This window comes from Balaenoptera musculus, chromosome 1 (assembly GCF_009873245.2).
Source record: "Balaenoptera musculus isolate JJ_BM4_2016_0621 chromosome 1, mBalMus1.pri.v3, whole genome shotgun sequence".
NCBI classification, from domain to species: Eukaryota; Metazoa; Chordata; class Mammalia; order Artiodactyla; family Balaenopteridae; genus Balaenoptera; species Balaenoptera musculus.
Window position 1 is genome coordinate 105,258,216 of NC_045785.1, and position 20,787 is coordinate 105,279,002.

Genomic DNA, 20,787 nt, shown 5'->3' on the forward strand with positions numbered 1-20,787 from the left:
CCTGACTTTGAACCCAGGCAGTCTGACTTTAGTACCCATCTACTAAAGCACTAACTTATTCCATCATCTCAGGACTGAAGCCTCCTGACAGAATTATATCCATCAGGTTTTAGAGTTCCTGAATTTCCCATCCCATTCCCAGCAAACTCATCTAGACCCACAGCCATTTCTCCTAGTCTCAGAGTTGATCTGCCTCGCCTAGTGTTCAATCATTTGCTCTGGATTGCATTTCTTTCCATCTCTTCCTGTATCTTCAGTCTCTCCATCTTCACTGGCTCCTATAATCATGCTCAAGTCTGTTCCACCTTAAAAGACCTTACTTCCAAAAAATTCTCTTGGTCAGGCCATTCTTTAAAGCTCCCTTCTCCCTCTCTTGGCACTTCCTTCTCATTCAGGCTCCTCAAACTTCCTCACCTCTCATCTCACCATCATTAATCTGCACCAATAACTCTTCTAAAGCTGTTGTTGTTGCTAATATCATTAGTGATACACCAATTATAAACTCTAAGGGATAATTTTTTAGTCTTTATCATACTATAGCACTTTTTTTTGAATTTTATTTTATTTATTTTTTTATACAGCAGGTTCTTATTAGTTATCCATTTTATACATATTAGTGTATATATGTCAATCCCAATCTCCCAATTCATCTCACACACACACCCCCACCCCGCCATAGCACTATCTTGCTCTTCATTTTCTCTTTGAAATTCTCTAGCCCTTTGATCCTTAGATCCACACTCTAATGATTCTTCTCTCATCTCTCTCTTTGTTGGATTTTTCAACTCTGGTCTCTCTCTCTCAGTTTGAGACTACAAAGGGTTAAAACCCCCTGATTTTTAAAACATTTTCCCACTTTACAGGCTTTTCTTGATGATCTCTCTAAAGACATAAATTTAAGTGCTACTCAGCTGACAGTAATCCCCTCAGTGGTCTTGGCTTTGTTACTTTTTTTTTGAAGAGCCACTCCTCTCTCTCCCCATCCCTTCTAACATGTGGTCCACATGGAAGCTGGATGACCGTACCTCCACAGTCCGTGTAAAGGCAGGCATTTGAGTCTCAGGAAGACAGGAGTCATGGAAGACTGACCAGAAGTCTGCTATTTAGACAGAAAAATAAGATGAGGGGATAAGCTGTGTCTTTACTTTGAGTCATAGATATGTTAATATATTCTCAATCAAAATTAAGGACACATGGTCTGCTAAAGAATTTCTGTTCCATTTTAGAATGTGAAAAACAATGTGGGAGATGTCATGTGGATGCTGAAACATTGGAATTTCCAAGACATTTTAAAGATTGATGGGTACAACTGGTTCTGGGTTTAACAAGATGTTTGGCCACTATAGTCACGGACTTATCAGGAAGATGCTTCAATCAAACCCCGTCTAACAGACATGACATTCTATAACCGTTCTATGATTAGGCTAGGTTGATTTCGGGTTTTATTAAACATGTAAATGATAAGTTGGTAAGCAAGCATGACAATAAACTTTCCTTAACTACTAAAATGCCACTAGGCCACTTTAAAAGAAGAAAATGTAAGTTCTTTGTACTGTAGACATAAATTCTTAAATCATACTACTCTACTCTTATCATGGTGCAAAGAAAAATGAAATAGCGCTAGATGGGAAGCTTACAAATGGCCTGTCTACACAGTAGAACAGTGCAGTGAGACTTAGGGCTGTTTTCTATATCTCTGCAGAGCATACCAAGATCTATAGAGCAAAGGTCCTAGGCATGCCTTCACAGGTTGCTTTAAAGGGACTTAAAATGAACAATTAAGAAAAAAGGCAACGTTGCCACAATAAATGAGCCTTTTACTTCCTTCATGAGTTGAAAGCATACTCTTGATAAAGCACGATGTCGGTTGTTGTATAGATAATATGCACATTTATTGAACCAGACAGCCTCTTGAGGCAAAACTAAGCTCAAAATAAAAACTTCTCATCTTAATCCTCAGTCTACAAACTTTAGTATAATATATAGAGGTAGCAAACCCCAGTATAGTTAGATACATCCATGAAAAATACAATTAGGGCCAGAGTGACAATAAAAGTCAGTTATAGCAACAAGTTGGAAATTCACAGCCTACTTGGAAAATTATTGAAATGAAACCAGTATTATCTCCCAGTCACTTATAAACATCTGGATACCTTAGGCAATAATAAGATCACTTATTAACTGCAGCGAACATTGAAAATCTTCTTTATTTGTATACATAAAAATATACACAGGGCTTCCCTGGTGGCGCAGTGGTTGAGAATCTGCCTGCTAATGCAGGGGACACGGGTTCGAGCCCTGGTCTGGGAGGATCCCACATGCCGCGGAGCAACTGGGCCCGTAAGCCACAACTACTGAGCCTGCACGTCTGGAGCCTGTGCTCCGCAACAAGAGAGGCCACGATAGTGAGAGGCCCGCGCACCGCGATGAAGAGTGGCCCCCGCTTGCCGCAACTAGAGAAAGCCCTAGCACAGAAATGAAGACCCAACATAGCAATCAATCAATCAATCAATAAATCTTAAAAAAAAAAAAATACACAAAAGTGTGTGGTTTAAATTAACAATAGGCTAAATGCTAATGGTATGAACTTTCTCATGTCTTATTAGATTTACTTTTCACTGAATTCATTCACTCAATAGATACTTATTGACCTCTTTCTGTTACAGGAATTATTATGCCAAAGGTTTAAGTAATAACTCATTTTCTCTCACATTTAGTTATCATAGGCAGGGCTCAACAGGAAGAATTCTTCCTGTTCCATCTTTCACAACTGGGGGTGGCCTCCAGGAACATTCCCCTGGTGAGGTCGGCCTACTGAGTGGCAGCCTGAGGCTGCATCTGTGGAACAACGTATGTATCATAAACTATTTCTTGCTGGAGTGTTCACAAAAGGTCTAAATAAAAAACAAAAACAAAAACAAAAAACAAAACAAAACAAAAAAAACCCAGGCTCTCCACCTGTCCTAAAGCAAATGTCTATAAACAGAGAGAATATAAGGCAGGATTTGTTAATTTCTATAAGAAAGGTACAAAGTCCTGTAAAATTTCAAAATGGGAGCAATCATTTCCAGCTTAAGAACAAAGTTTTCTGGAACCTATCTATGAGTTTTGTTTTTGTTGTTTGCTTGTTTTTTATTTTAGAGAATGGTGGCATACAGACAAATTAGAATGGGAAGAAAGGTCTTCCCAAGAAGAGACAGTGACATTAACAAAGAAGCAAAAGGAAACAGCTCTGAGCAAACTTGGAAATTCTCTTAACTCCAGGGCAAAGGATCCATGTAGGACAGCAATGGCCTAGAGAAGTATTTTGGATCTGGGCTGTGGAAGGTCTTGAAGGTGGGGGTATAAGGAGTCTAAGCTTTATGAGAAGCCCCCAAAGGTTCTGAGCAAGGGAACAACATAATTAGCACACTGCTTTTGGGAGGTTAATCTGGTCAGACTGATTTTATTTTGCGGGGTGGGGGGAGGATAGTGGGGGGATGGGAGGAATCGAAGGTTATTAAGATTGACAAGGGTAGAGGAGAGAAAGGCTGCTGAGGAGAATTATATATTATTGAAGAAATCATCATCATCAAGCACAGAGGACCCCCTAGGTGCTGTGCACTGGCCAAGGGCCTTTATACGTATGGCAGAATCTCGAATCCACATGAAGTTCTTACCATGGGAGTATTACCATTAATACTGTGCAGACGAGAAAACTGAGGCATAGTGAGGTTGAGTAACTCGCCTGACATCACACAGTTAGCATGTAGTGGAGCCAGGCCTGACTGATCCCAAAAGCCATGCCCCTTCTGCTCTACCACACTTTCTCTTAGTAAGAAGTCAGTCAACTTTAGGATGACAAGTACAGGGCTTCCCTGGTGGCGCAGTGGTTGAGAATCTGCCTGCCAATGCAGGGGACACGGGTTCAAGCCCTGGTCTGGGAAGGTCCCACATGCCGCGGAGCAATTTAGCCCATGCGCCACAACTACTGAGCCCGCATGCCACAACTACTGAAGCCCACGTGCCTAGAGCCCATGCTCCGCAACAAGAGAAGCCACCACAATGAGAAGCCTGCACACCGCAACGAACAGTAGCCCCCTCTCACCGCAACTAGAGACAGCCCGCGCGCAGCAACGAAGACCCAACATAGCCAAAATAAATAAATAAATAAAATAAAATAAATTAAAAAAAAAAAAAAAGACAAGTATGATGTTCATGTGACTGTTGATCCTCTAGACACTTGCTTCTCCGGGTTACTGAGTTTCATAGCTTGGTGGCGTGGGGGTGTCTGGAAACATGGCAGCCAGGGGAGAAGCCAACGTTGCCTGCACAGAAGGACTTCCTTTCACAACCAAGATGTCCAGGTAACCAGTATCCACGGAGGGCCAACCTGGCTCTCTCCCCGGATTTGGCAAGGGCTCCACGTAGTCTGGTCCTTAACATCTCCCTTGGGACTCCACCTTCATGCTACACACTTACCCCCAGCCCAAGAGGCTCTTCTCTCTTCCAGTAAATTTATGAACTGGCTGCTCAGACCATTCTCCCCATGGGAGGACAGGAATCCAAATCAGGGATTTAAGTAAACAGCTCCATTTCCCTTCACAATTACATTCTCCTATTTTCCCAAAAGGGGTCCAAAGTAATATAGTAAGAGTGAGGCTGAATGAATATAAAATAGAATGGTCCATGCAAAGTCTCTGTTCATGGGAGTATAGGAAATGTTCATGAGAAGCCCTTTGTCTGGAGTATAAAATAAACTCAGTGTTCAATGTTGCTAATTGTAAAGGCTCAACAGCATCCCAATTAATGTACTAATTGGTAATAATTCACTTTAACTCAATTAATTACAGACTCCTCTAAGAACTTTTGGAATGAGAATCTTTTAGAATAAAATTCTTACTTATCCCTTGTTGAAATGGCCCACAACACTAATTACTTTAATCTTTCCCACCTTCTCACTTTGCACCTCTGTTACTTCTGAAGAAAGTACTCTAGCTATAAATCCCAACTAGACCCTAGATAGTGGTCCCCTGGCCATCCGTAAGCTTCAGCACTCACCACCTTCCCTCTGCCTGCAAGCCAGTGCACAGGTTGACCTTTTAGCTATAGACTGTGTATAATTACAACTTCCTGCACGCACCTTGGGACTTACGTGTTAAAAGCCCTTATTTTACACAGGGTAATCCTAGTGGCAGTAGCCAAACAGAGACAAGGAGATAAATTTACAAGGCAGCTTTGCTCCTTTCTCACAATTCATTGAGCCAAACAAGACTGTAGGAACAGCAACAACAAAGGATGATTTGTAATTTCTACTCTGCATGTCACCATGGCAAGATATATAAATGGCTTTCATGGAACAGATTTGAAAGTTTGCGTGGCAGTTATCAGCATATTAACATGGGTAATTTGTTTCAGAATTTAACGTATTTTGTTACACTTAATACACAGAGTTTGGAATCAGACTACCTGGGGTTACATCTTGGCTCTAAATACTTGCTATGTGACCTTGGGTGAGTTATTTAACCTCTCAGTATCCTCATCTATAAAATGGGGCTAATATTAACACTCACCTCATTGGGTTGTTAGGATTAAATAAGCTAATGCATGTCAAGTGCTTCAAACCATGCTTGGTACATGGTAAGCATCCTATAAATATGTGCTGGTACCATCTCCCCCGGTCATCATCATATTTAGTAATAACTGAAATTATCACAGTCCTATCAGACCAGGGCCCAAAAATGAATTAAACGTTAATTCAATTTTAGTACAAATAAGAAAATAATATCTACTGAACTAAAACTTTAAAGAATACTGATATTTACTTATTTAGATTCATCATCACTATAAAACTGGTTAAAAAAAATGGGAAGATATAATGAAAACTTAATCAATGAGTAAAAGTTTTAGATGGCTAAATAGTGAAACGCTGTGTCCTCAGGATTAAATGAGAATATGTGAAGCATTCTGAAAACTACAAAGTGTTATATTAGAACAAAATATTATTATTAATGGAAATAACAGATTCCACTTGAAAATGTTTTACAAGGTGAGATTTGTTATTTTATTTTATGCTTTTGAATGCCTTGATGAAAAATCTACAACTATTATCCCAAGAACCTTAAACAAGAAGCAACGTACCCAAGGTCGTTCAGGGCTCCATCCATGGTGGGGTTGCCTGGCACTATAGAGTCACAGCCAGAACACCAGGACAGGAATGTGAAGGAGAAACTGACATCTCTGTCTGTCCCCAGGTTGGTGTCCCAGCCTAGAGGGCAGGGAATGTAAAAGTGGAAGTTGTGAGAACCTCTGTGGGTTAGAAATCAGGGTAGCTCGACTGCGCTTTTGAAGAGACAAAAGGGCAATCAGAAAGGCAGTTATCCTAAATGCCCATCAACAGAGGAATAGATAAAGAAGATATGGTACATACATACAATGGAATATTACTCAGCCATAAAAAGGAACGAAACTGTGCCATTTGCAGAGACATGGATGGACGTAGAGACTGTTATACAGAGTGAAGTAAGTCAGAAAAAGAAAAACAAATATCGTATATTAACATATATATGTGGAATCTAGAAAAATGGTACAGATGAACCTATTTGCAAAGCAAAAATAGAGACACAGATATAGAGAACAAACGTATGTATACCATGGGGGGAAGGGGGGTGGGATGAATTGGGAGATTGGGATTGACATGTATACACTACTATGTATAAAATAGATAACTGATGAGAACCTACTGTAGAGCACAGGGAACTCTACTCAGTGCTCTTTGGTGACCTAAATGAGAAGGAAATCCAAAAAAGAGGAGATATATGTATATGTATAGCTGATTCACTTTGCTATACAGCAGAAACTAACACAACATTATAAAGCAACTATACTCCAATAAAACAAAAACAAAATAAAACAAAACAAACAAAAAAGGCAGTTCTTAGCCAACCAGAAGTAGGTTCAACGCAAGGAAGGCTGATTGCCAAGAAAAAAGAGTTGTAGACGAATTTTGGTAAATGATTACAGGACCATTAGAAGTCAGGTGATGGGGTGGTACGAACCTAGGTATGACCTTGCTTTGTTCAGTAAGCAGGGAAGTTAAGAAAAAGTGTTAAGCCTCTGACTGGGAATAAAAGATAGGGTATTGCTAAGAAATGATATAGAGAGAAAACTGTAAATGGCTGAGCAGAGTTAAATTCAGTCAAGCTGGAGTCAATGTATCATCTCCGTGCCTATAAATTAACTCTCTGCCTCTAGTGTCTCACATAGGCAGAGCAGCTTCTATCCTAAGCGAGTACATTTCTCCCGTGGAAATTCAGCAAGAAGGCTTAGGCCTCATGCTGCAGTCTCTAGAAGAGAAATTCCTGAACCCCTGATTGGTGGTGGTGGTAAAACAGACTCAAGAGCAGAACTGGAGTAAGTGCTCTCTGGGAGGAGACTTGAGGCCAGGTTCGTCACAATAGTGACAGAGTGGTCCATAGCATTATCTTTGTGTACAAACATCAGCCTACTATGCAGAAGTAAGCTGTGTTTGGAATGAAAGAAAGAAGTTAGAAAGGAAGGAAGGAAGGAGAGAAAACTGATTGCTATTATCTCAAGTTCTCTCATAGCTTAAGATAAACGAAGAAAGGTTGCATTTTATTGATAAAATACATACATACCAAAGTAAGTACTCCCAAACTACTCATTTACAAAGTAGCTCCTTAAAAACAATCCATCCATCATATGTGGTCCTAAGCCAACAAACTCACTAGGATTTTTGAGGAAGCTGAAGTATTTTTCAAACTTCATCTCAAGAAGTCCAACACTGTGTGGCATCGTCTTGGTGGCCCCTGGTTGTATGTGGAGGGAAGGTGGTAGGCGGGGCTGGGAGGGGCCAAGCAAGCAGGGCTGTAGCTACTTTTCTATTCCTTAAAGCAGAAAAGCTCTACTTTCATCTGTTTTATCTAAGAGGGATTCACATAAGATTTCATTTGATAAGAGACTACTACTGGTCGAGTGGGAAAAGCACAGGCAAGGCTGAGTGTGAATCCTGGCGCTGCCATTTACTAGCTCTCTGACTTGGGAAAATTACCAGACTCATTTATAATTACTAAATAATCTCTCAGAGCCTTTGTTTCCTGTTTTATACAATGGATAGAATAATATTCACAGGATTTTTGTGAGAAGTAAATAAGATAAAGCAAGTATAGTACATAGCAAGAAGCCTTAGCACATAACAAGCCTTAGCTAAATGTTAGCTCCTTCTCTGAAAGACACAGGGATATGCATGCCTACAGGCTTAAATACACAAATATATATATCCTATATATATGCGTAAGCCTCCGCGGACAGTTCTGTAACCTGCAGCCATGCAACAGGTATACTGAGAAAGGATCTGGGGGTCAGCAGCCTCACCCTCTTCATAATTTCCTGGCTGTGGCTGCCGTAAGACTTGCTAGCATAAATGCTCAGCATTTATCGACTGTTCCTCCTCTATGTTTTTAGCAGTTACCATCAGTAGTTTCCATCAGCTACGCAAAGAGATTTCCAAATTGACATATTATTGTTTTGAATGAGCTAAGTCAGTTCACAAGGAAAATAAACCTAAAAAGCATTTTCAACAAATGGACTCATAGACTAAGCCTGAAAGGAGCTTTAGAGCGGATCCACGAAACAACCTTATTTAAGTAAAGCACAGAGAGATGAGGTAACCTGACCAAACCGGCACAGTTAGCAACTAGTAAAATTCCCAGATGGCCATAGCAGCTCCTGATAGCTTTCCAGGCTGAGTAGCTCATGCTGCATGTTGGATGAACAATACAAGGCAGAGAAAAGCTAAGGGAAAAGTCACTGGGAACATTACCCCAGTTTAATGCCATTAAGATCACAGAAACCTATAATAACACATTATAATTGCAAAACATGGAGTGAAATGCCAACAGTAAATTTTACCACCCTAATTCCATAATTAATTAGCTTTTACTTAACTAAAAGGTAAAACATGTTTTTACTTTTTTCCCGTATGTTTAAAATAAGGTCTTTTAAATACCTGCCTTAAAGCCTTGTTATGAACAATATCTCTACTGGAGTATTCTTGCCAAAATCCATAACCTCAGTCTAATCATGAGAAAACATCAGACAAACCCAAATTGAGAGACATTCTATAAAATAATTGACCAATTCTCTTCAAAAAGGCCAAGGTCATGAAAGACTGAGGAAGTGCCATAGACTGGAGGAGACATGACAACTAAATGCAATATGGGTTCCCAGATTTCATCATAAACCAGGAGACTAGTGGAAAAACTGGTGAAATTTGAAATTGTCCCAAGTTAATTTCTTGGCTTTGATAATTGTATTATATTGTGCAAGAAGAAGCTGCTTGGTGAAGGGTATACAGGAATACTCTGTACTTTGCAACTTTGTGTATCTCAAATTATTTTAAAATTAAAAAAATGCTAAAAAAAAGGAGCAATTTTTAAAAAAGCCTTGTTGTGAGAACTAAATACAAGATAAAAAATTTAATACATTGCCTATTTTTTTGCAGGTACAATTCCTTCATTGAATGATACATTTAGCAGCCATGAACAGTAGAAACAGTATGTTAATACTGGCCAAACCAACCCAGGTTGGGACAGCTAATAATGAAGTGTGTTGTCCAACTGTGATAAAAATGTGGACACTTTACACTGCACCTGAATGATTACAAAGATTCTTGCAAAAGTCTTCTAATCATCAATATTTCACTCTTTGCACAATACAATCATGAGTTAGTGCTTAAAGAAGTCTGGATTCTGTGTTTGGTCAATGATGACAGGCTTAAATTTACCTAACGCCATCATCGTTTAAACATAACATGTCAGATCTTCATTCCTCTGACTCTGTGACTACTTTCGTCTTGTCAGACTTCAGCGGTTTTCTGTGAGGTAACACCTGGCAAAATAAATCACTTTCATATAAATTGTAGACATCTCATAATGAGTATGCCTTGATACACTTTTATTTCTGTTTTCTCTCTAGTTTTTATTTTAAACTTGATTCTACATTTAGCCTTGAGGGGCAAAAGCCTGCTCTTGAGATAACTAAAGGTCCCCAATGCCAAGCTTATTACCCAAGATTTTGCTTTTTTAAGGAAACATTAAAACAACCTAGGAATTGCATTACTCTAGCAAAGTACTGCTGTGGCTCATACACTTTTGCTTTTCACCTCAGGGAGTAACTGGTGCAGCCAAAACTAATAACAAGCAAACTGCTATTTGTTAGTTTTTGATAGAATCACTCATGTGATAAATATACATTTCTTTCTACCCCTGCAAAATAATTTTTGTTTTCTACAAAGGTTATGAGATGTCATAAAAATGTCTAATGCATCTGGTTTAAGGATCCAATTCTTCCTTCACATATTTCTGCATCTGTTCACAAAATCTCTTTGACTTCAAAGGAAGCTTTTCAAGAGAAAAAGAAGATACATACAAGAAAAATGGCCATAAATTTTTAGTTTTCTAAAGCCATTTTAATAACTTTTCTAAGGCCATTTTAATAACAGCACTGTGGGACAAGTAAATATCTCTCTCAGAGAGCTACAATATCACAGATGATATAATGACTATACATTTATCTGAAGATTTATGTTTTAAAACTTTATTCTGGGTCTGATAGTGATATATCTTCAACTTAGAACATGTGAAAAATACAGCAAGCTTAAAGAAGAAAACTTAAATCACTTTTAATCCACTATTTAGGAAAACCAAAGAGAAACAAAAAAAGTTAAGAATAGTTGTTTCCTTCCAGTCTTTTTTTCTCTTGTACATATATTTATATAAATATTTATTTGCAAATATAATATTGTAATTACACTATGAATGCAATTTTATATCTTTTCTCAATTGGTCTTTCAAAAGACTGCACTAGTCTTTCAAACCATCATTTTTAATGACTGAAAACTATAGGGGGTGGGGGAGGGATAAATTAGGAGTTTGGGATTGCGGATACGAACTACTATATATAAAATAGACAAACAACAGGGTCCTATTGTATAGCACAGGGCACTATACTCAATATTTTGTAATAATCTATAAGGGAAAAGAATATGAAAAGAATATATATACATATATAACTGAATCACTTTGCTGTACACCAGAAACTAACACAACATTGTAAATCAACTATACTTCAATAAAAAAATTTTTAAAATTTATATGTAGAACTATGCTTTAAGAAGTGCTCTTGCTTACATTTAATTCATATTCTACTCAAAGCTAAATTAAAGGTTTTGAAACACTAATCTGTTCTGGAAATTCTACATCTTGAGACCATCTAGGTTAACAGTTGATTAAGATAATTGTATTCATAAATGCCACTGAAACAGTAGTAGAGATTTAAGAATTCTATTCTTTAGCATTTATAATGATTTAATGCCCTAAACTTCCTAGGACAAGCATTAGTGGGCTGCAGTTTGTTTTTCTTTTCTCTTTGATTCTCTATTTCTTATGACATCCTCAACTCTTGAGTTTGTTACAAGAGGAAGTTTGGGTCTAAGACTTAGTTACTTTGTGGGGGGGGGGGACTCAAGACAGAGGGGATATATATATATACATAGAGCTGATTCACTTTGTTCTACAGCAGAAACTAACACAACATTGTAAAGCAATTATACTCCAATAAAAAAAACAGTAAGACTTAGTTACTTTGAATCCACAGCTTTTAATATGCTACTATTAGCTATAAATATAATAATCAACCAATTCTGGTTCTGCAGAATCAAACCTCAAACTTCAAAGAGAGGAGTATTTGATGTATTTATCTAATTTTGAATCAATTTTTACCTAACAATGCTGCCTGAAATTTCAAACAACATTTAAATAGTTGTTTTGACAAATAACTTTCCAGCGTAATATCCTCTATCCTTACAAGAATCTTGTGAGGCCCATATCAGTGAAGAACACTTAGGTACAGAAAGTTAAGTAATTTATGGGATGATTAAAATAACAAGTTGAACTTAAATCTTGGTTTTCATAATTAATCTCACTGCTTTACTTTGGCTTCATAATCATGGAGCCATAGATTTTCCAAAGCTTGAAGGAACACTGTCAATCAGTCCAACCCTTCCTCCACCCATTTTGCTAAAGAAAATAAGTCCAGCGAGATTAAATTGACTTGTCATGCCACACAGCTAGCAAGTGGCAGACAAATCCCTTGACTTTTAGTTTCCTAACTTTCAGTCTAGTGCTCTCTCTAATACACCAGTTACCATGCAAAATGCTCCTCACACTTACACATTATGACAATGAATATGCAAGGATGCCAGGAAATCACCTAATAGTCACAGAATCTCTAAGATCTCCCTAGTTCCCAAGAGCTATCTCCCAAGAGATGTATGGCAAAGTGCCTACCACTGAGATTGCACTTGGAAGACGTTTAGTAAATGTCTGGGTGAAGTAAATATCTGAATAAGTGAAAGAGTGTGTGTGTATATATATATATATATTTTTTTTTTCCCCCTTTTTCTATGAAGGTAAAATTCTAAATACTGACAGGACGGGTTGAAGGCCGTGTCAATGCTCTCAACACTACAGAGTAATGGTAACAGGAGTGCTGCCAGGACAGGACGACGCCTTTGGCAGCTTGCTGAAATTCCTTCATAGAACCTCCTAGATACAGATCTACTTCGCGGCAATGAGGAGGAATCATAGAGGAATATGCACTGACACTTGCTCGAGTACCGCACTGCCAGAGGGAGGACGTCAAGAGGGTGCACCTACTTAAACGGGTCGATTCCTAACGAAACATCTCTAATTTCTCCGCTGGACCCTTGGCTTGCTATTAGGGAAAGGAGAGTAAAAGCAGCAACGGGATCAAGACAAGGTGTGCAGTGCCGGAGGGACCGGACCTCTGGCATCGTATAACTTCACACACTGTTGGGCTTCCCGCGTTGCCGGGCAACAGCGGAGGTGCGGCGCTCTCAGGGCGCTCAGAGGGGGAGGGGCTGAGACTAAGTGGGTAAGCGGCGGCGCGCTCCTCCCACCAGAGGCGCGTTACGTCACCGCGAATCCTTGCAACGTCGCCACGCTCAGAGTAGGAAGGCAGTCTTAGGCAAATCGACCTTAGGAACGGAAGGTCTTGGTACTCTCCAGAGGAAGCGGGAAGGGAGAAGCAAACGGAGGGAGGAAAGAAGGATGAGAAGGACCTAGCGGGATGGGAAACTAGTGGAAGAAGGGCCAGTTTCGGTTACCTGGGGAGCGGGAGCAGCTTCGGGTCCTTTATGAAGTGCCCGGAGGAAGTTCCAGCACTCACGCGCCTTCCGCATTGAGTGCAGCGCCATCTTGAGAAGGGCGGAGCCGTCTAGTCTTGAGTGACATCTGCTCAGAGGCGAAGTCCCAGTTTCGCAGCGTTTTTTGCTTGTTGCGCATGCGCCCTTGCCCTCGGGGCGGGCCTTTGTGCTGGTGCCTGGGGGAGTCCGGCCTTCGCTGAGCAGGTCGCGGGGTCAGGAACGGGGTGGGGCTTGGCTTTAGTATTTGCCCTGGAGACATAATATTTCCGCAGGTTTTGTGAAGGGACAGTCTCCTACGAGGATATTAGTAGCAGTGTTTTTTAAACTGGAAGAAAGTCAAGTAAGTTGCCTTTCGGATCCTAGCCGTCCTGAGGCAAGCTTTTAAGAAGTTTCTCTAGGAGTGGGACCTCCCCAATCCTGTTAGAGGGCAGTAAGTGGTCTTTTGAGACCTATGTGGCCTCATTAATGCATTGGATCTGCAGACGTTCGTTGAACCCTGCCATCTGCTAGGTACTGAAGGTGCAAAGAAAGATATATCTTGCCTTCAAGTTGTATACGGGCTAATGGGGTAGCAGATAAATAAATGATGCACTGTTTGAGGTGTTAAAGAAGCAAATGCCGAGATTGGGGAGGTGGGGTGGTTATGACTGTGGTGCTTCAGCCTGGTCCAAGGAAGGCTTCAGAAAGAAGATGACACTTGATAGAAGAAATTGTTTTGAGTTTTGCTTTAAATTATGAGAAGAGTTAACATGGTACTCCTACTTCTGTTAGTGCACCCAAAAATCTATCAGTAAAAATATAATTGGGAGAGATTCGTCAGAATTCCTTTATGTGTTTTGTTGTATTTATTCATTAGGGAGAGGTAGGAGATAAATGCAGTAAGGATGCTGATACTCTTAATGGAACTGAAATCTAACAAGGTAAGACAAAACTTATCAATTTATCAATTAAAAACATACAGTAAAAATCTCTTAAGAGTGGTACATAGTACTGGTGAAGTTCAAGCATAAGTGATGTAATACAGAAATAAGCAGGGAAGGAATTGTAGGAATGAGGACAAAAAATAAAACTAAGGAAATCAAATGCCATTCTTCAACAAAACTAATCAGTTTGGTTTTGTCTCTTTTAAATTTGAGGTGCTTGTAGTACTTCCAAATATGACACCAATTAGATAAGTCTGGACCTCAGGAGAGAGGTCTGAGCTACAAAGCAGATGGTAACTGAATCCAAGGAAATCTTTGAGACTACAAGGTAGAGCTTGTGGAATAAAAATAGTCGGATGATGGAAATTGAAAGGAGTAGCCAAATAATGTTTAAAAGCCCCCAAAATGAGGTATTATTGAAATCCAGGAAAGAGACGTTGCCAGTGGAAGTGATGATTGATCTTTATAAAGATACAAGGTATCTCTTGTAAACATGCAGTTTTATAAATGCCTAAATGTTTTGTACTCATATATACAGCAAAGCATTAAAATACAGTTTTTTACAGATATATTAATTAGATTTGATGACCCTAGGAATTAGCAAGATTAGACTTCTGACATCCTCAGCCACCTGGATTATAAGACAAAGCCTAGCAATAATATGAGGGTTTCAGCAGAAAGCTGTCACAGGGCCTGCCCACTTTATTTCCTCAAGCAGTAAGTTTAGTCTTTTATCTCCGAAGACTCACATGACTGATATTTTCATGGGAGATATTTCCAAGACACTCCCGTTGAAGAAGGTATATCAGGACAGCTGTGTGTAATCACTTCAATATCTATATTTTTAGAAGTAAGTTATTTTCACAGGGACCTACTGTATAGCACAGGGAACTATACTCAATATTTTTTAATAACCTATAAGGGAAAAAATCTGAAAAAGTGTGTATATATATATATGTATAACACTGAATCACTTTGCTGTACACCTGGAACTAACACAACATTGTAAATCAACTGTACTTCAAAAAAAAAAGTTATTTTCAAACTTAGAATAAATTGTGTTTCCCACCACAGTGGTGACCTGGTGACTCTTGAGTGTCACTCAGCCAGCATGATGATTTCTTTTGTGTTTCTTACATTTCCCTAGCACCTAGTATAGTACCTTGCACGAAGTAGGCACATCTTTTAAATCTAAATTTTATTTTGACAAAGTAAGCAATTAATTGACAGATTGGTATGCTTTTAGCCAGAAGGGACAGCTGACAGCAGAAAAGACACTAGACCTATTAAAAGCAAGCTAGTTTTGTCTGCTTTTGCACTTTCTTACAATGGCGGTCTGAAACCTTTTGGTGTTGGCAAAAGTATCACGAAAAAGCTCACCATCATCTAAGCTCACCATCTTCTGCTCTTCTAAGAAGTGCAGTATGTTCAGCATATTTTAATGAGTATTGTAAATGTTAATCCTGAATCTTCAGGAAAAGATGTTCTTCAGTGTACCTTTTAAAGAAAAAGTTGTAACTTTTGAGAAGTTTCCATATAAAATGGTTAACATTTTAAAGGTTTGTATAATGCAGGGTTAGTTTGATTACATGGGAAGTTCACTTATGGAATATTTCATTGTCCAACAGTGTTGTTTAAATGAAGCACCACTGTATTTATTGGCAATATTTTACCATGGCTATCATCTGGTAAGCCAAAGAGCTTTAGTAAAATGAGATATAAATGTACTGAAAGCAGACTTTAGATATACTTACAATTAAAACCTTTTATTTTTGTATACTTGTAGCATGCACTGTATGTCTACATATGTTCATGCTTAGAATTTTGAACACTTGTTTAAAATTTGATTTCTCATCAACACTTTTATCTTATAGTAAGTTCTAGTAATTTTGCTCTTTCCTTAACATTCCCTGAAAATCCCATCTTACTTGAAACAATAGATTAAAACCAGACTGGCAGTTGGGGAACGCTTTCTATTGCAACCATGTGTGTCAGAAGAAAGGATTAGGTTTCCTTGACCAAGAACATCAAGGGGAACCTCCACCTCTGCAGACACACCTCTGTTCCTCAGTAATGGAGAGTTTATATCTAGTTAGATTTAAATGGGATAAGGAAAGAGTTTAAATCCACTCTTAGCTCTGGTAGTATAATCAGCCCTCCAGTCTCAAAGTATCCAATTTTGTTTCTCTAATTTAATTCTAAGTGTCAGGTTGGTATTAGATGCTGATCAAGGTAATGGAGAGTTACCCTACACATTTATTCACTTAAAGAAGAATTTTGCAGAATGCGAAGACTAGATGGCATCTATGTTCAAAACTTACTTGAAGCACAATCCACTGACCTCTGACCTTTCATTTATATTGAATATGTTTTTCAAATACAGAGGGAGAGATTCCACAATGAAGGCAAACCTTTTGCTTCATAATCTGGGGTACAGCCACAGTTCTCTGGCCATACTGTCTTATGCTGGACTCATTGTGACCTAAATCAAACTGAGGCAGAGTCTCCCTTAGAGTGAGATAGTTTCCAAGAGTCACTAAAATACATGGGAAACAATAATAATGATTTGGAGATTGTTCTTTTACACCTTTGGCTTAATTCTAGTTCTACCCCTCATTTTATATTTGGTGACACTGGTCCAGAGATTTTAAGTACCTTAATGAAAAATCACACAACAAATAAGAGCAGGAATAGGAAGAACTTTGATCTCCAGATGAGTGCTCTACTTTAAGTGACACCACTGTAAAGCAGAAGGAGCTAAGGCTGGGGCTGGTTCAAGCAAGGAACAGTTGCACCTAAGGGCACATCCTTGTCATGCTTCAAATTCAGAGCAACTAAATGGCTGAGTTTTAAAGGAGTGATGCTCTCATCTCTCCACCCCTAACATTAAAAGATGCTGTTTTTCCCTAGTAATTTTTGGGGAAGTGCAAATTGTAACATCTTCTTTGCATGAGGGTAGTAATCAGGAGGCTTATCTGGTCTTTGGGAAGGCTACTTAGGTGCTTGAAGGGTGACATTACTATCACTTTTTTCCTGGAAGGTAAAAAAGTAAAATCAAGGGAGAGGCTGGGTGATGTGGATAGCAAAGTAGAATATTTCTCGGAGTACCTTTTTCTTAAAATTAAGGGCCAAGACCATAGTCTTTTCTAGATTCACCTTCTTACCTTAAGGACTCTTTCCTACTCCACAACAATGAAGACATTTTGATCAGGGTTAGGAGAAGGTGGTGAGGATGGGGAGAGCCAGAGCAGACATAAGTGAATAATTTACAGTTATTGATCTTCAGACAACTGACTCCATTACTTGTACTAGGAAGAAGACTGATTATATGGGGGTGTTGCAGGCCCTGGGATTCCTGTTCATTTTTCATGTTTTCTCTCCATACTCTTTTTCAAACTGCTTTTCAACAATAGAATACAGATCTTCAAAGAAGAGAGAGAATTGCTGCCTTATTTAAGTATGGATCTAGAATGGAGAGCCTAATTTTGGAGGGATGTAAGAGATTGTTTTCAATGTTCCCCATCCCCACTGTTCACCCGCAGTCTTAGGACATATGTTCCATGGAGGAAATGGAGCTTAGCAATGAGCAAATTAAAGTTTTGAAGGAACATCTTACTTTGTTATCTCTCTTTGCATGCCATATCTTTTCCAGGTGGTATGGCCCTAAAGACAAGATCCATATGTTATCTGCACACTCATTCTATTTTTAAATTACCACCCTTTCCTCTCAGCTACTTCAAAACTAGGGTGAGTAGGCTTCCCTCTTCTGGATTTATGTTTTACAAAAAGAACTATAGCAAGGTCTCCAAAAAGCTTCCTGGAGTGTCTTTAGATAAGCTCTTTTCTATTTTGTCTATGTAATCAAACTACATCAGATTCCTGCCCACTCTGTACCTGTCTGGTGTGATTCTAGGATCCTAGCTGTGACCACTGAAAGTCAGACATAATCCTTAGGTCTTGATCTTTCTAAAAACAACACCAAAAGATACCTTAAATCTCTCTGAAAACAGGGAGGGTGTTACCCTCACTGTCTCTGTCAAATCCCATCTCTAACCAGTTAGATTCTGTTGGACTTTCCAAAACTCAACTGACAGTTGCAGTCAGCGATTTTTGTTTTTCACTTTTTGTCCTTAATACCTAGAACTGAGCATGAATTTGGAGAAAATTTGTATGGTGGTTCCATTACTGATCTCAGTGAACCGTTTAATCTTCATGTGCCTCTTTTCCTTATGTAAAATGAGTAAAAACTAGGAGGGCTAAATGACATAAATTGTAACTCTTGTGATTCTAGAAACTAGTTTCTGTCCCAGAATCTAATTGTCCCAAATCAGACTCATTTAGAAGTACAGAGATGGGTATTACAGTCAGGAGCCATATTTCAAGCATATGCCCTGACCCATGTCCCTGGCAGATACTGGCATACAGAGATTGAGAACAGGCCTCACAATTTTTTCAAGACTGTGCCCCAGGCAGCTACTCTCAACCGAATAAAATTGGGCCTACGTGTCATCCTGGCATGGCAGGGTTAGGTTTATGAAAAACAGAGAATATGCACCTTTTCTCACCCAGCTGTGAACATGAAGTGGCTTTTCGAAGATCACTTTTCAAAGGGTAGGTGGGAAGAGTATCTTGACCTGTTTTCATCCTCTGTAGCTACTTTAGGTAGCAGTTTGCTTAGCTCCCAACTATACTGCTTTTTGTTGTTTCTCAGAAATATACTCATTATTTTGTAATTGTCAATCACAATGATTTATAGGACAGCTGCTAATCCAAGAGTTTTAGGAAGGGTTACCTAACAGATGCTGTCATCTTTAGGAGAGGAATGTAGCCACTGTCCATCCACAGCTTGGCAGGTGTGGGGAATGGGAATAGCCCTGCCTGTCTCTCCTCCCACACTCTGATCTCCTGACCTGTTGGTTCCTCTCATTTGCTGAACTCCAGGGCAAAGGAACATGATTTATCTGCTCCATAAAGGTCAGTCCTTACCCCTACTCCCCAAGAAGTACACGACAGATTGCAGAATGGTACACAGTGCATCTGGACGGCCCATATGGAAATATTCAGTACAGAACTATCCATTTATAGAACTAGAAATATAACTGTAAAAAAAAAAAAAGTGAAAAAACTCCCAGTCTTCTTAGGATAACTTTTTTTTTTTTTTAGGATAACTTTTAAGCAGGCATTAAACTTGATGGAAAACCATGTTTTCATCTCTAAGTTAGCAGAGTACTTGGGACGTCAGAAAAGGGCTCAGTAAATATTGGCAGATTGATTAAATGAACAAATGAACACGTGAGGAGAAGGAGGTGTGCAGTGGGATATTTTAAAGATAGTGCAGGGAATTAGGAAAAAAATGTAAAGCCTAAAATAAGCCCTAGAAGCATTTTTTAAATCTCTGATATATGCTTGCTTTCTTGTGGTTTGCTTTTTCCACTAACAGGCAGAATGCATAAAATATTCTGATTAGTTGAGGCTTATTACTTAGGTTCTGACTAATGTTTTATATATAAATCTAAATTACTGCTCTTCTTCCCTTCTGCTTCTCTTTCTGTTTGGTCAGATCCCTGTGGGAGGGAGTAACATTCCTGTGGTGGGTAAAATAATTTCTATGGAAATTATTCAAAATGCAATTTCAGTAAACACTATGTGAAGATATGATTTATTTCTGGATTCAGTCCTTGTGCTTGCATCATCTCCCTATTTATCATCAAGTTCTCTGTTTGCTGGCATCTCTTTTTAAGGATTTGTCCCTATCAGTTTCGCATCTCAGAGGATAAACTTGCGTCAGGAGGGTTGAAGCAACCGGAAGCAAAAGAGGAAAGATTGTGTGAGAAGAGATTGTGTCCCAGGAGGCAATGGGTGTACTGAACTTTATTCCCAGTCCCAGCTCTGCCATAACTTGCAAAGTGTCATTGAAAAGTCCTTAACCTCTCAGCTTGCTTTTTATCTGAAAAAATGGGAGTGGTTGAAGCAGATGATGTTCAAGGTTCCTTCCTGCCCTCAACTATATAAGCTTACACTCATGCAGGTGTTACATGTTTAACCCAAAGATCTCCCAGTGCTTTGGAAATACATCTACAGGCTGATAGGCTGAACTATCTTCACATTTTACAGATGGTCCCACTGGGACCTCAATGACTCCTTAATCATTTCATTATAAATCTGTGAAAGATCCAGAAACTGTGTCTTGAGTAGCGTGTTGGAGGAATCGAACCAAACTGTGACTAACTTGAAGAGTGTTGTTAGTGAGAAAATCATTAGATAATAAATCCAAAACAAAGGTGGAAAAACGAGTCTTCTGATATTATCACATGCATTGGAGTAGGGGGAGGTGGTGTTTGGAAGCTGGTGCCAGGGAGAGAACCTAGAGGCAGAGTAAGAACTGGAGGAGATGGGAGATCATTTAACTGTAAAAGTTGTCCAGCAAATGTGCCATTACTTTTATTGATTCATACTATTCACTCATTCAAAAATCATTTAACGTATGCTTACTGCATGCCCATAAAACTGAAGGACTAAAAATGTAATCTTTTTGTCACTACAGGTAGCATGTGATGCTTCTTCTATGTTGTCACATGTACCACCTTCTTTTCTTGGCTCTAGTTTCCCAGTTCCCACTCTGAAACCTCAGAGACAAAG

At 39.1% G+C, this 20,787-nt stretch overlaps 1 protein-coding gene and 1 long non-coding RNA gene across 4 annotated transcripts in view; one reads left to right on the forward strand and one right to left on the reverse strand.

The window, feature by feature from the left end:
• The window catches only part of WARS2 (tryptophanyl tRNA synthetase 2, mitochondrial), an 87,262-nt gene extending 73,963 nt beyond the window's left edge, over positions 1-13,299 (reverse strand). The window contains exons 1-2 of one of the 2 annotated variants that reach the window (XM_036825347.1): positions 13,187-13,283; positions 6,121-6,247 (exon numbers count right to left, since the gene is read on the reverse strand). Coding sequence is in view for 1 of the 2 variants with exons in the window: in XM_036825336.1 (XP_036681231.1) it covers positions 13,187-13,276 (90 nt within the window). In the remaining variant the exon portion in view is untranslated. Of the gene's footprint in view, positions 1-6,120; positions 6,248-13,186 lie in introns of both variants that reach the window. The other variant, XM_036825336.1, reaches the window with a different exon arrangement.
• Positions 13,300-13,448: 149 nt separating this feature from the next.
• The window catches only part of LOC118881037, a 147,436-nt gene continuing 140,097 nt past the window's right edge, over positions 13,449-20,787 (forward strand). Inside the window, exons 1-3 of one of the 2 annotated variants that reach the window (XR_005016423.1) lie at positions 13,449-13,565; positions 14,082-14,145; positions 17,801-17,895. This is a non-coding gene — a long non-coding RNA (uncharacterized LOC118881037). The remainder of the gene's footprint in view (positions 13,566-14,081; positions 14,146-17,800; positions 17,896-20,787) is intronic. The other variant, XR_005016422.1, reaches the window with a different exon arrangement.